Source organism: Eleginops maclovinus, chromosome 13, assembly GCF_036324505.1.
Source record: "Eleginops maclovinus isolate JMC-PN-2008 ecotype Puerto Natales chromosome 13, JC_Emac_rtc_rv5, whole genome shotgun sequence".
Classification (NCBI taxonomy): Eukaryota; Metazoa; Chordata; class Actinopteri; order Perciformes; family Eleginopidae; genus Eleginops; species Eleginops maclovinus.
Window position 1 is genome coordinate 6,459,955 of NC_086361.1, and position 13,878 is coordinate 6,473,832.

The following is a 13,878-nucleotide window of genomic DNA, read 5'->3' on the forward strand; positions in this document are numbered from 1 at the left end:
GTTTACCATTTAGCCATTATTTCATTATCATGATACATGACCTTATCTACCTTATACAAACATCAATAAATGAGAATTTAAATGAATTTCCCACCGTTTTTACAAGAAGTAAAACGTTAGAAGAGTTTTTGGTACATTTAGGAAAATACTACCCTTGCTAGGTTTTTGTGCATGTAAATGTTATGCAAAGGCTTAAATCCTAAAGTTCCTGGACTCCTTTGTTTACTTCCCTTGCATACCGACATCACTATGTAACATTCACACTTCTATTGGTTAGCGCTCCGACACATTGTAAAAGATAGGCTAAAAGGTGGGACATCTTAAAGCGGTTGACCAATCACAACAGAGCTGGCCAGCTAACCAATCAGAGCAGACTGGGCTTTGGTTTCAGAAAAGGGTGAAAAGAGGCAGTATGAAAAAAATAAAGAGCTTTTTAAAATTAAAAATATGAAACCTAAAAATTAGCATAACAGGTCTCGTTAACATGTTTTGTAGCAAGATAGGCTACACATATTAATACTACTTCTTTATTTTTGAAGCGTGAATGCAATCTGCAAAAATAAAAAGCTAAAGCTTAACAAACTACATCACGGTTGCACGTTACCAACGCTAAGGTGCACTACCCTGTGAAGGCCTTTAGTAGTTCACAAGTAAAGCAACAGTCACAAGCAACTTGCAACAGTAAAGTATTTACTGTCGCAGAACGAAACGAGTTAATACAAGTTCTTATGCTTGTATTAACCACAGATCTTATTTCAGGCTTCTAACCACACACGTTTAAAAACTGATTGACCGTGAGAATACGGAACCGGAAGTTGTAAAAGTCTTTCCCAGGTTAAAGGACTTAGAACTGCGCTCTTTTGCATCCAAAACCAATATTCCAGATAAATGTTTGCTTTGGATGTAAAAAAATTAGCCATGGATAAAGTTAATGGTTTTGTATAGCCAGGTGGCAATTTTCCTGCCTTGTGTTAAGATACAGTAGTGGCTTCTGGAGGACGCTAAGCCCTTTATCAGACCCGCTGGTGAGGCAACCAGTGTTTCATGTTCCATTTATCCTTTCTCTGTGGACAAAGGCAAAAAGTGGAGAACATTAAAGACACTGCATCGAGTGCAGCCAGAGTACAGGGTTTTATCACAGAAATTGCTTAATGATTTGAATCATTGATGGTAAATGTCAGGATTTTGGTATTAGTCCATGCTGAAGCTGCGTTAATCGACCTACAGGCTAAGTTTTCGATGCTGATTGGAGATGTCTGTGTAACCGCACATAAATATGTAATTTCCCTTCCAATGCTTGAAGGGCAGTTTTAAGACAATGGAAAACGAGGGCGATGCAAGGATGAGGATCAGAAATTATGCGCTGGACACATTGGATGATAACTTGGCTGACAAGAAGTGGGACAGCGGGAAAATCATAAATAATTTCGAGGCGGCTTCATCATTGTGCAAATTAGCCTTCTGGGACTAGACAAGAGCCATCCAACCCACAGATTTTTGGTACATGACGTTTTCACCCTGCAGAGGAACAAACAAACAAGCATAAACGCATGTGTGTGTCAGTAAAAGGGAGGCAGGTCTGATGGGATGTTTAAATGCTCTTTAAATGTAACTCCTTTGCAGAGTGCAGCTCTTACGCACACACATAAGCTCAAGCACAGCGTGACCTTTTTTGAATAAATCTGCCTATCAGTGCTCTAGCTGTTTGTGTGACAGATATCTGTGGATATGCCACACTTCACAACCTTATCTGCAGCCAGAGTTCCCTTTTCATTTTCTGACAGCTCTGTATGTGAGCCCTTTCTCCCCATATGTCTCTACCCACTTAACAGATTAAAACACACACAAATGTACACAAACACACACACTTAATACACATTCTGCTGCTTGCTTTTCCGAAGTAGCATTGAGGGTAGAGGGGGGATTGGGGAGTTAAAATGGCATTGCTCTCTAAATGATCCAGAGCAAATGAGTTTATCTCAGAGACAGCCAGCCTCCAAACCATTCGGGATCAAACTAGGTCACACTCAGAGAGAGAAAGAGGGACAGACTGGAGGAAAAAAGAGGGAAGAAAAACAAATGAGAAAGGAAAAAGACATAAAGAAGAAGAATAAGCAGAGAAAAAAAGGAGTCGAAGAGCGCCCCATGCTGATTTTCTCTCCTCTCTTTAATCCACTCTCTAAGGCCCCCTCTTCCCTCTTCTCTCTTTTCTCTGTACCATCACAGTGGAGCTGACATTTGGAGTTGTCCCCTTGCTTAAAAGAGCTGTCGCCTACCTAGTCAAATTACATCAAATCACTTGGAGGAGGGGAGCAAAGCAAGGAGCTTCAAAGGAGGTTTGTACGGGACCAACAACTCAGGAGGTTGAAAATCTACTGTTTTAACACACAACAGAGTTGAGTATTCCTTTGTGTTATCACTTCAGTACTGTAGAGGGATTAGGCCACAGTGCAGTACCAGAACTGCTGTACTTATATAAGGCGTAACATAAGTCTCAATATATACACAACTTAATAGAGGACCCTAACAATAAGGGTTATTACATTTTTATTAACATTTTGCCAAAAGCCAAGGGGCTCAACACGTATCCCTGTGGAACTACCTTGTCCGGGGTTTGCTGTGTGCCCATCAGCCTGTCATGTAGCACGTTGTTTTTACATTTATTGAACCACACACTTATCTGTAATTACATTTTAGATATCCATCATAGCTTTTATTTTAGCGGAAATTGCATTCTTTCGAGTCAGAATTTAATTCACAATAACATTCTCACTAGAGGAAATTTTATTTGGAGATATGTACAACTTTGATTGTACTAGTCAAAACTACATCTAAAGAGCGGCTCTTTTAACATTTAATAACTAGACCAGACATATTTTTCAGCTATCTTTCAATTGTTTGTAGTAAAAACATTTTAGATATCCACATTGACATCTTCTTTCTTCGTGTCATTTTTTTCATATAGTTTGCAATTTTAGATATCAGCACGTCACATTATATAACATTTATCTCACATTGAAAAACTCTCATTAAAAGTAACAGCAATCTAAATTTTATTATTGATCATTTTTATTTAGAAACCATTCAAATGATCCACATGGTTATTTTGAATATTACATTCAGAGAGTACAGGAAACACATCTTTTTAAACACTAAACCATGGAAAGGCTTTCTGGTTTAAAATCCAACAATAATATGTATGCAGTATGATCCTAAATATTGAGATATGTCTCCTGTAAAGCATCTTGCTTTTCCTACCTTCCAAGCTGTGAATGTTCTGAAGCAGCAGTGGCAGGTTCGGTCAATAAGAAGTTCAAATAGATTTTAGAAGATGCATTGCTACTATTACCAGCTATCCTGCTCAGTTATTGCAGGATTTAACTATTATGCAGGGTGTAGACATTTTAGAAGGCATTTTTTATTTGTGTGAATATTTGATTGAATTTGTTTATCTCTACAAACTGATAATATATAGTTTATCATACCCCTTAATTTTTTTTAAAGGGCTCAGTGAAGTTTGGAGCTACTCCTAACAAAGAGAAAAAGTAATGGACCCTGATATTCAACTGAATGGACTTGAAAAAAAGAAGTTAAATCAGGTAAAAGAAATGTATTTAAGTAATCAAATTCAGAATCAAAAATATTGCTTAAAGAATTTCTTGGTTGAACCATTTGTCTTTTAATTAAGTTAAGCTTTACTTACCCTTTCTATTCTTTTTCTGTAACCTCTGAAGACCTGAAATGAAGTGTAACTGGAGATATGTTTTCTCTTTGGCCGAGTCAGAATTATTTCTCATTGTCAAGTTGATAACAAAAAAATCAAACCCGAGTCACATTGAATATCTGACTCTGCATGTGCCAACTGCACATTCATCCTCTCCACTTTAGCTTTTGACTCTGGCAGGTATGACAAAGAGCTCCGGAGTCAATTTGGCACTCAATAGCAGCTGGCTGAGCAGCACAGTTTAGAGGTTAAGCTGATGGGGTATTACCCGCATGAAAATATGAAAATGCAAAAGTGGGATGTAATATTTGAAGGTGCATTCAATATCAGCCGACGCCAGAAAGTTGGAATGTCCGCGAGGGTGGAGGAAGATTAGGTTATATGAAGAGCTCCACGGGTTATTTTGAGCGTTGGGAATATATTCAAGAGCTATTTTGCCCAGGTCTGTAGTCAAGGGAGCACTTTTAATATTCAACCTACTTCACTGCCCACACAGACACACACACACACACACACACACACACACAGACACACAGACACACAGACACACACACACACACACACACACACACACACACACACACACACACCACACCACCCATTTCAAACATACTTCACGCTACAACTTCAGGTCCCACAGACCCAAATCGGGGGTCATGACAGCCAATCATCACACCCTGAGTGAGAATCTGTGTGTGTGTGTGTGTGTGTGTTTGTGTGGGTTACTCTCCCTATAACTGGGACTCAGAGCATATTTATATGTATCTGTGTGTTTCTGTGTGCAAGTGAGAGGAAAATAAGTAGTACAGCCAACCATCAACAGTCAATCATTCAAACAGCTTTTCGGACACCTTGGTGCCACGGCAATGCCATAGCAACAGTAGCTTTCTGTTACTGAGTAACTGTGCATAGGCAATGAGGTCATGGGGGGGGGGGGGGGTAAACACAGGAGAGGGTTGAAGGTGGCTCGTGGACCTCTGAAGATTGAAATTCTCACACACACACACACACACACACACACACACACACACACACACACACACACACACACACACAATTATATACACTGTTGTATAAATGTGAGCTGATACACTTTGCGAGCATATGGCATACACATTTACCGATTTACATATCTGTGTACACACACTGACTAATCTTCTCACCCTTTTAGATGGTCTGTCGCATTTAAAATGTCTGGGGACCGGGTATTACACTGATGACTGCAACAGAGTGTGTGCGTGTGTGCATGCATGTGTGATATAGAAAGAGATGCTACATTACAAAGAGAGAGAGAGAGAGAGATAGTGTAGCAAAGAGAGAGAAAGAGAGAGAGACAGAGAGAGAGAGAGAGAAAGAGAGAGAGAGAGAGAGAGAGAGAGACAGAGATAGTGTAGCTCAGAGAGAGAGAGAGAGAGAGAGAGTGGAGCACAGAGAGAGAGGGATAGAGGAGCACAGAGCGAGATACAGTGTGTTTTCGTGACACTAGTTTCTAGGTTATGATTAGGGTTTAGGGACGTGGTTGTATTTTTCATTTGTTAACACCATAACCAAATTTCTGGGATTGGGGAGGCATGGGATTTGATCTGTCTGATATATTACCAATAATAGAGAGCTCAAGTCATCACTTCTGGGATAGCCTCTGGTCCTGCAGCTTCTTTTATTAAAAGCTCTCTGTCATTCAACTTTCCGTCATATAAAAAATAATAAGTTTTTCATAATATTTAATTCATAAAGGTGATGTCACTGTTTACATTAAATATTCATAAAACCTTCACATATACAGCCAAATCATAGCTTTGCAGATGTTTTCTGGTACTGTATCATTGCTTTGTATTGACCAAACTGTTGCAGAGCATTGAAGCCTATGAAGTACCAAAAAACTAAAGTTCCTCATGTGTCCACTTGAGGTTCAGGGAGTCAATCTAGACCTCCATGTTAAAAGGCCAAACTCTAAAAGCAGCAATAAGTATGTTAATAGCCTGTTACCACAAACAATACAGGTCTGGATAGATAATTTCCCTCATTATGTCAAATCGCTAGTTACTAGCTGTGGCAGCCGGGTGTGGTTAGAGCACCGGCTGCTGGGGTGAGGGGAGTGGCTCGGCCGGAGACCAGACAGCTGATCGGAATCAGGTAATCAGGCAGTTAATCAGGCCCGTAGCCAGGGGGGATCGAAGGGTTCGTTCGATCCCCCTCCCGCACTCGACCCCCCCCCCCCTCCCCCCATACACAGACACGCCCCTCAAGATATGTGGGCTATTCAATGAATGAATTGTTCATCTCCGGTGAATATACATGATTCAAATCTAAATTTACAATATCAAAATCCAGACTAATAAAAAAGAAAAGTAGACTCAGAGAAGTGACGAGTAAGAAAAATGGTTAATATTTCTGTTTACACATTTTGTTCAGACTGTTTTACACCAATCCAGTCGGTGGCGGTAATGCCCCCATTTCTGTTGGTAGCTAGCCTAATCGCCTATTACATAGGAACAAAGAAGAATCAGAAGAATAGCGAAAATGGGTAAAAAAGAAGACAAGGAACGTAAACGAAAGAAGTCGGCGGCAACATTGTCCCAAAACATTGGTGACTTATTCCAGAAAAGGACCAAAATCGGTAAGCTGCTGAGTGCAGGGCTTCTATTTCTTTACTACTTAGCCGCTAGACCTAGCTGCATCTGAACACTCACTGACCTAGGCTACTTGTCAGTGGTTGCCTAGCTCCATTAGGCTATATGCTAGCCCCATCCCTCGCCGAACACAGAAAATACCACTGTCAATTTTGTAGGAAACATAGCGAACGTAACAGTAACTATTTTCGGGATTGTTAAAAGTGTATTGCTTGGCGTGTTAACGTGACTTCGGTGCTTCAATGTCTCCCCCCCTCCATCTCGTTATGCTTGTGCTCTGCAAGTGCCACATAGCTGACAGTTCCCCCCGTCTGTTTTAGACTAGTGTCTGTCTCCTGAGTCTACTGTCTTGACGCAGAGTGTTACCATTTTGTGCTCGCGGCTTCAGATGTCTATGACAGAACTTATTATGTGCAGTTTCGACCTCGGTCTCTATTGGTGCCTCTCCACCTTTTCCTGAAAGTGAAACGGATTTTATGAGGGGTTCCCCCCACACTAAAGCCAAATTATTTTATGCCCATTAGTTGATTTTTAAGAAATGTAAGTGACAATAACATTCAGTAACTCACTTTGCAATGCTGATGATCAAGCTAGGCTGTATTTTACTGTCACCATGCCTGTTGCTCCAGCTAGGCTGTATTTTACTGTCACCATGCCTGTTGCTCCTAAGGCCATAGTAAATAAAATACAGTATAGAGGTGTAAAAAAAAAAGGGGGTTAAACATGGATAGGGTGTATGTGAGTCAATCAGTGTAGTTTCCCTGCACCTGATGTTTGTGTTTCAGGTGCAGATGTTTGTTGTCAGACGTTTGTTGTGTGTGCTTTTTGTTAAAACCGTTTTATGACAAATGCAATATATCTGCTTGATGAAATTACCCAAACCCTCACAATTCTATGTGCACGATAGAAAATAAAATAATTCAGAGAATAAAATTATTATTATGTCTGGTTTGAAATACTCTAAAATTGACTTAAATGTCTTTCTTTTGCTGTATTTATTTAGTGAGTCAGCATGTGGAGGGTGAGCTACCAGCAGCTAGTAGTAGCAGCAATGAAACAGCCTTGCCAGGTAACAGTGCAGTGGAAGAGCAGAGAGATGCAGCAGCTCCTGAAGTGGCTGAGGATGTGAGAGTGAGACAGGCAGCAGAATGTGAGGTAGCCCAGCCGAGCTCTGTACTTGACAGTGACCTTGGCTTCTTCATAGATGCAACCAAATCTATTGAGGAAATAGCACAGGCTGTGTGTCAGATGTCTGATGGCCAAAAGTACAATTTGGTGAAAAACCACGTCAGACCTTCGAAACATTTCATTTTCCCAACTACATTTATTGGTGGGTGCAACAGGGCATTCAGGTATGATTGGTTTGAGGAGCATGGATGGTGGCTGGTTTACAGCATGAAACTCGATGGCGCTTTCTGCATATGCTGTGCTCTCTTTCTCAATGCCACAGAGAGGAAACAGTCAACTTCACTGATAAATGCGCCCTTCAGTAAATGGCATAAGAAAACGAAGATAATTGAAAGCCACCAATCGAAAGCAAACCATTTAGTGGCATTTGAAAGAGCAAAACTGTTTCGACAGTCACATGAAAACCCCAATACCCGGATATCAGTCCGTATGGACAGTGCAAAGGAGACCAACATCAAAGAGAACAGGCACATTCTCAAGTGCGTTGCAGAGGCTGTTCTCTACTGTGGCCGTCAATGCATTGCACTGAGAGGATCAGCTGAGCAGCAGCATTGTAGTGGCAATCCTGGGAATTTCTTGGCCCTATTGAAACTGCTTTCAAATCACGATGAAAAGCTGAAGCAGCATTTGGAGAAACCAAAGCTAAAAAATGCCACATATCTATCACCTCAAAGCCAAAATGAAATGATTGATGTAATAGGGAAGCACATGATTCAGGCCAAGATCGTGGAAGAGGTCAGGCATGCTCAGATGTACACAGTCCTAGCTGATGAGGTCACATCCCATAATGAAGAGCTGATGCCAATGTGTGTTCGCTTCGTGGACAAAGACTTAAATATCAGAGAGGAGTTGCTTGAGATTTGTACTTTGCCACGGATCACAGGTCGCCACATTGCAAGCGCGATCAAAGATGTGCTGAGTCATCTAAGCATAGAGATTGCTGACTGTCGAGGCCAGGGGTACGATGGCGCCAGCAATATGAGCAGCGAAAATGTTGGCGTTCAAGCTTTGATAAAAAAGGATGCGCCTAAGGCAGTTTATATGCACTGCAATGGGCATTGCTTGAACCTTGTCATTGCACGCTCTTGTGCTCTTCCAGTTGTGCGCAACATGATTGATAAGATGAAGTACATCGTCATGTTCTTCACCTGCAGCCCGAAGAGGGAACACCTTCTCAAGGAGGTTGTAGATAAGGAGGCACATTCTACCGGAAAGCGGAAGCCCCTGATTGACCTCAGCCGCACAAGATGGGCAGCACGGCATGATGCCTACAGTCACTTCTACAGTGCCTTTGTCTTCATTATTAAGGCTCTGGAAGTCATGGCACAGGGTCTCCATACAGAGGAGTACAGTGAAGATGTCACCAGTGGATGGGAGGGCAAGTACAAAGCAGAGGCCTATGGTCTCTTGAGTGGGCTACAAAACTTTGGATTCATCCTCACATTCCTCACCGTATACCAAGTTTTATCCCACCTGGCGGGCATCACGGTGAAACTGCAAAGCACCTCACTCGACATCATCGAGGCATTTAGCATGGTTGATGAGGTGAAGTCTGTCTACAAGGAGCTCCGCGAGGCCATCGACGACGACTTCAATCAAATCTACGAACAAGCAGTTAGGATGGCTGCTCAGGTCAACGTGGAACCAACCCAGCCGAGAGCAGCTGGAAGGCAGAAACACAGGGAAAATGTACCCGCTGAAGGAGTGAAGGAGTACTATCTCCGGAACATGACGATACCCTTCTTAGACCATGTCATTTCAGAGTTTGAGTCCAGATTTAGTCCCCTCTCTGTGACCGCATCAAGGCTCATGGGCCTAATTCCATCTGTCCAGTGCAACTCAGATGTAACGGTGGACATCTCTGAAGCAGTCGCTCTGTACCAAGATGACTTGCCATCACCAGAGGTCATTGACCAGGAGCTGAAACGGTGGAAGTTGAAGTGGCAGGTCAAAGCATTACACCAAAGACCAAGCTCATGTGCCTCAGCTATCAAAGAGTGTGATGAGATGATGTATCCGAACATCTTCAAACTCCTGAAAATTGCATGCACCTTGCCAGTGACCTCCTGCGAATGTGAGAGGTCTGCCAGTGTTCTCCGGAGACTCAACACATTCATGCGGAGCAGCATGGGAGAGGACCGCATGTCATCCTTGGCTCTCATCCATACCCACTACGACATGGCTCTGGATCTGGATGAAGCTGTCGATCTATACTCAAAAATGCACCCAAGACGATTGGAGCTGATGAGCGTTCTGATGCAATAGAAGCCATAGAAGAAGAAGAGGGAGACATGGGGGGTGGGTCATTTCACGTGAAATCAGACACTTTGGGGCCCAACCGACACAGATTTTAATCAAACTTTGTGTGCCTTCTTAGTGGTAAGGTAGAACCCCAGAACTGCATTTGCATGAATCTGGCACTAATATAAGGGAGAAATGGACTAAGAATGTTTTAAGTAAGAGGGTAGGGCACTACACATTCAACCTTGATTATGTCAATTTAAATTACAAAGAGATGGTTTTGATGCTGTTTGAAAGCTCTTTTCTGGAACACTTCAATTTATATAATTATTAATTCATGTTTAAGTTTTAATGACCATACCGATAGTGTACTTCATGAAGTAATTCTTATCTATTTATGTCAACAGTGGAGAGATAGACAATAAAGGACAGCAACAACAGACAGACAGAACAACAACAGAGACAGACAATGGAGGGCAGCAACAGACAGGCAATGGAAGAAAGCAACAGACAACTGAGGTGAGCAACAGAGACAGACAATCACAGATGTAGGAAGTTTGAGTAACACTTACATTTATATCAAATTCTTCATTCTTGTTAAAGTTTTAATGACTATAGAGATAGCTCAATTGAAGCAATTCATGTCCATTTATGTTAACAGTGGGGAGCAACAGACAAAAAATGAAGGACAGCAACAACAGACTCACAACAAACTTGACGATGAATAAAATATGTCTAAATTAAAAGATTTGAAGTGTGCTGGTGTATTTAGGGGGCATTGGAGTAGGGAGCCAAATGAAGTCCACTTTCGGGGGGAAAAGATCCCCCCCCACCACAATGCTGGCTACGGGCCTGTTAATATAAAGCATGTTGGTAACCTGGTTCTGGTCTGTCTTGCAGTAGGCTGGGTCCTGGGAAGCCGACACACCCCGTCCTGGCCTTGCCGTCCTGGAAGTGCCGGGGAGCTGTCTTTTGTGTGCACGTTTGTAACGAAATAAACGGTATTATTTTTGCCCAACCCCGAACCCTTCCGTCTCTTGCCTTCAACCTGAGCAAACCTGATCACACTAGCTATTTGCTGTCTGCTCCGCTGCGCTGCCAGGATCGCCTCAATTTCACAGATAATGCCAATTTTTGGATTAGCTGGTAGTTAAACTTTGCCGTCCACTTAAAAATAGCACTTCAGAAACCAATGGGTGACACCGTTGATACTATATCCCTATTTTATACAGTCTATGGTAATGACACACGGCTGAATAACACTTTATTTGCCTTAAGAGCTATGGATTTTATCATTTGTATCTATTGCATCATTCACTTATCTAATGATTAAAGGGCAAGAAGTGTTGAAAGGGTGGCTGGTACACGTAACACGTGGCAAGACTTTATAAAAACACCAAAGGTAGTAGGCCTACTGTATTTGTGCTGTCTTTTTGGAACTAATTCAAAATAAAATACAAAATTGCTCATTATAAGAGGGGGCATTTGGATAATGTGTTCCTAGAGTTTGTTTTAGACAGTATCAGAGTTAATTTCTCATTTTACTGTGTTGAATCAGAGGTGTGTATATATGACAGAAGCATTTGTCTGTTCTTTTGTGGTTGTGTAACAGAGGCCTGTGTGCGTTTGTCTCTGTCTTTCAGCTGCCTTTCCTTGTGAATGATTGTGTGTGATGGTTCACACTTCAGTATGTGTTTTCTATTGTGTATTTGTGTCCTTTCTGTCTCTGTGATTAAAGTTTGTGTGTGTGTGTGTGTGTGTGTGTGTGTGTGTGTGTGTGTGTGTGTGTGTGTGTGTGTGTGTGTGTGTGTGTGTGTGTGTGTGTGTGTGTGTGTGTGTGTGTGTGTGTGTGTGTGTGTGTGTGTGTGTGTGTGTGTTAAATACACTTCCTGTGACACTGTTCTCTGCTCGCGGGGAACCGTATGCTTGCTGCCATCCACTGCCACACCGAATCAATCACACAATCTCACACACTCGCACACGCACACGCACACACACAATTATTATTGATCTTTATTGTTGTTATTGTAAATTTTCTTCTCTCTTTTTGCACTATTTTATTTATCTTATTTGCACCATGTATGTTGAGTTGTTGGAGGAGCATGGGATATAACATTTCCATTGCCAACATATACATTGTATATGCTGTGCTCATGACCAATAAAACCTTGAAACGCACATACACACACACACTCCTGTCCTTGGGACCCTATCGGTCATCTGTGCCCTCACTGAGAACTCACACACACACACACACACACACACACACACACACACACACACACACACACACACACACACACACACACACACACACACACACACACACACACACACACACACACACACACACACACACACACACACACCTGTGCCTGCATACAGCAACAAGGTACAACACATCCAAAATCCCCAAATAACAACATCATAATATCATGCACAGATACACAATCAAAAATGCACACAAAGGGCAGAGAGATAAACAGAAAAAGGAGAAGGGCCAGAAACAACATCAGCACACAGTGGACAGTTGCAGATGAACACACACATACACACAGCTGCTCATGTTATTCCAGATTTAATTCCTCCTTATAATTCTAATACGCTGAGAAACACAACCTGCTCGAAAACCTCTATAAGATGCTTACTACCCATGAGATATGATAACCTATTTTGAACAGAAACAGGTTATTAACATCGGGTTTGTGATGGACCTTAGCTCAGACCTAAATACCAGTAATGGCGGTTAAACCTAAATAAGTGAACCAAACAAATATTCATGCTTCCTGCTCTTCACAAAGGCAGTGAAGGTTGTGTATGTGTTGGTGCCAGGCTCGGTTGCCATGCATCATTTACAAGAAACATATCTAAAAACACAGAACATCAAATTACGGTATGTGGCTGACTGTACATTATTTGTAATCATGTGGCCGACCGCAATTAGAGGAATGCAAAATGTCCATATTTTGTCAATAGCGAGAGAAACACAGCCCTTTTTTCTTACTGATAAAGTATAATGCAGGAAATAATTGTTTTTACATGGATTACAAAAGCCAATAAAATCACAAAGAATCAGTGCATAAGTTATTGTAAAGCTTAAGATAAGAAGGGCAACGATACGTCTTCTCTCTGCCATGTTACCAGTTAACTCCCACTGGGGTCGGGTCACTATTGTTTGGAAACAAGCAGATTACTTGAAGCCTGACAAGAAGGATTTAGGTGGGATATTTGTCATATGACCAAAATTCTAAATCAATTCCAATTAACTGCAAGGTCTAAGGTTCGATTCTCGCTTAAGGACCTTGTTTGAGTCAATTTCAAATAGTAGCAAACTGACTACAGACACTTTACTAGAACGTATTTAATTAAAGTACTGCACAACATTTCACAGATAAATGTGTTATTTAGGAGAAAGCTTTAACTACTTTTCAGATTAAGATTTTACCAACAAAACATATGGGACTGCATTACAGTAAAACTAACAATTACTTAGGAAACCAGGCTTAAAAGTACAAAGGTCCTACAGTTAAATTGGACACAACACCACAACATTTAGAAGTAATATTGAATAAAAACAATGAATGATTGTATAGAATTATATGTTGACTTTTAGACTGGTATTGAAGTAAAGAATTAAAAAACTTCTTGCACCTCTTCCTTGTAGCATGGGTGATGAAATATACACACATATTTGCCTTCTGCCTTAGTAGCATGGTACAGCACCAGTAAACTTTTAAATGCATCTATAATATGTATCTGGGCATTTTTTAAATGGCTGTCGATGTTTCCTGCAATGTGAAGTCATATCAAACTCATCAATTAGTTCTGTATATCCAGACACCGAACAGTATCATTGCTTTCATTAAACCAGCCTCATGCCTGTCTTGGAACTGTTAATAGATTTGCTGAGTCGTAATGTCACTATATTGGTATTTAATACTCCCTTGTGAGATGACACTTAGCGTATGTCTTTGCTATGTGCTTCAGAATCCTTAGCGTGTTTGTACATGACAGGTATTTACGTCCGTAAGCTACAGTACATACTACCACTGCTGCATGGCTTTGCTGTGCGTTTGTGTGTTTGCCTGCAAGTGA

At 41.3% G+C, this 13,878-nt stretch overlaps 2 protein-coding genes across 7 annotated transcripts in view; one reads left to right on the forward strand and one right to left on the reverse strand.

The window, feature by feature from the left end:
• Window positions 1-13,878, reverse strand: part of pvrl2l (PVR cell adhesion molecule related 2 like) — a 267,337-nt gene that overhangs the window by 15,588 nt on the left and 237,871 nt on the right. The gene's annotated exons all lie outside the window — the stretch shown is intronic.
• Window positions 7,270-10,641, forward strand: LOC134875516 (52 kDa repressor of the inhibitor of the protein kinase-like). 4 transcript variants are annotated; one of them, XR_010167208.1, is made up of 4 exons: window positions 7,270-8,837; window positions 9,339-9,840; window positions 10,191-10,302; window positions 10,445-10,641. XR_010167208.1 is itself a non-coding variant. In XM_063900134.1 (3 exons), exons 1-2 carry the CDS (start codon window positions 7,330-7,332, stop codon window positions 9,805-9,807), a joined length of 1,977 nt encoding a protein of 658 aa, XP_063756204.1. In that variant the 5' UTR covers window positions 7,270-7,329; the 3' UTR covers window positions 9,808-9,840; window positions 10,191-10,629. The 4 variants fall into 4 exon arrangements, 2 of the variants coding, with proteins under 2 accessions (XP_063756204.1, XP_063756203.1); XR_010167207.1 differs by having other exon boundaries at window positions 9,339-10,302; XM_063900134.1 differs by having other exon boundaries at window positions 10,191-10,629.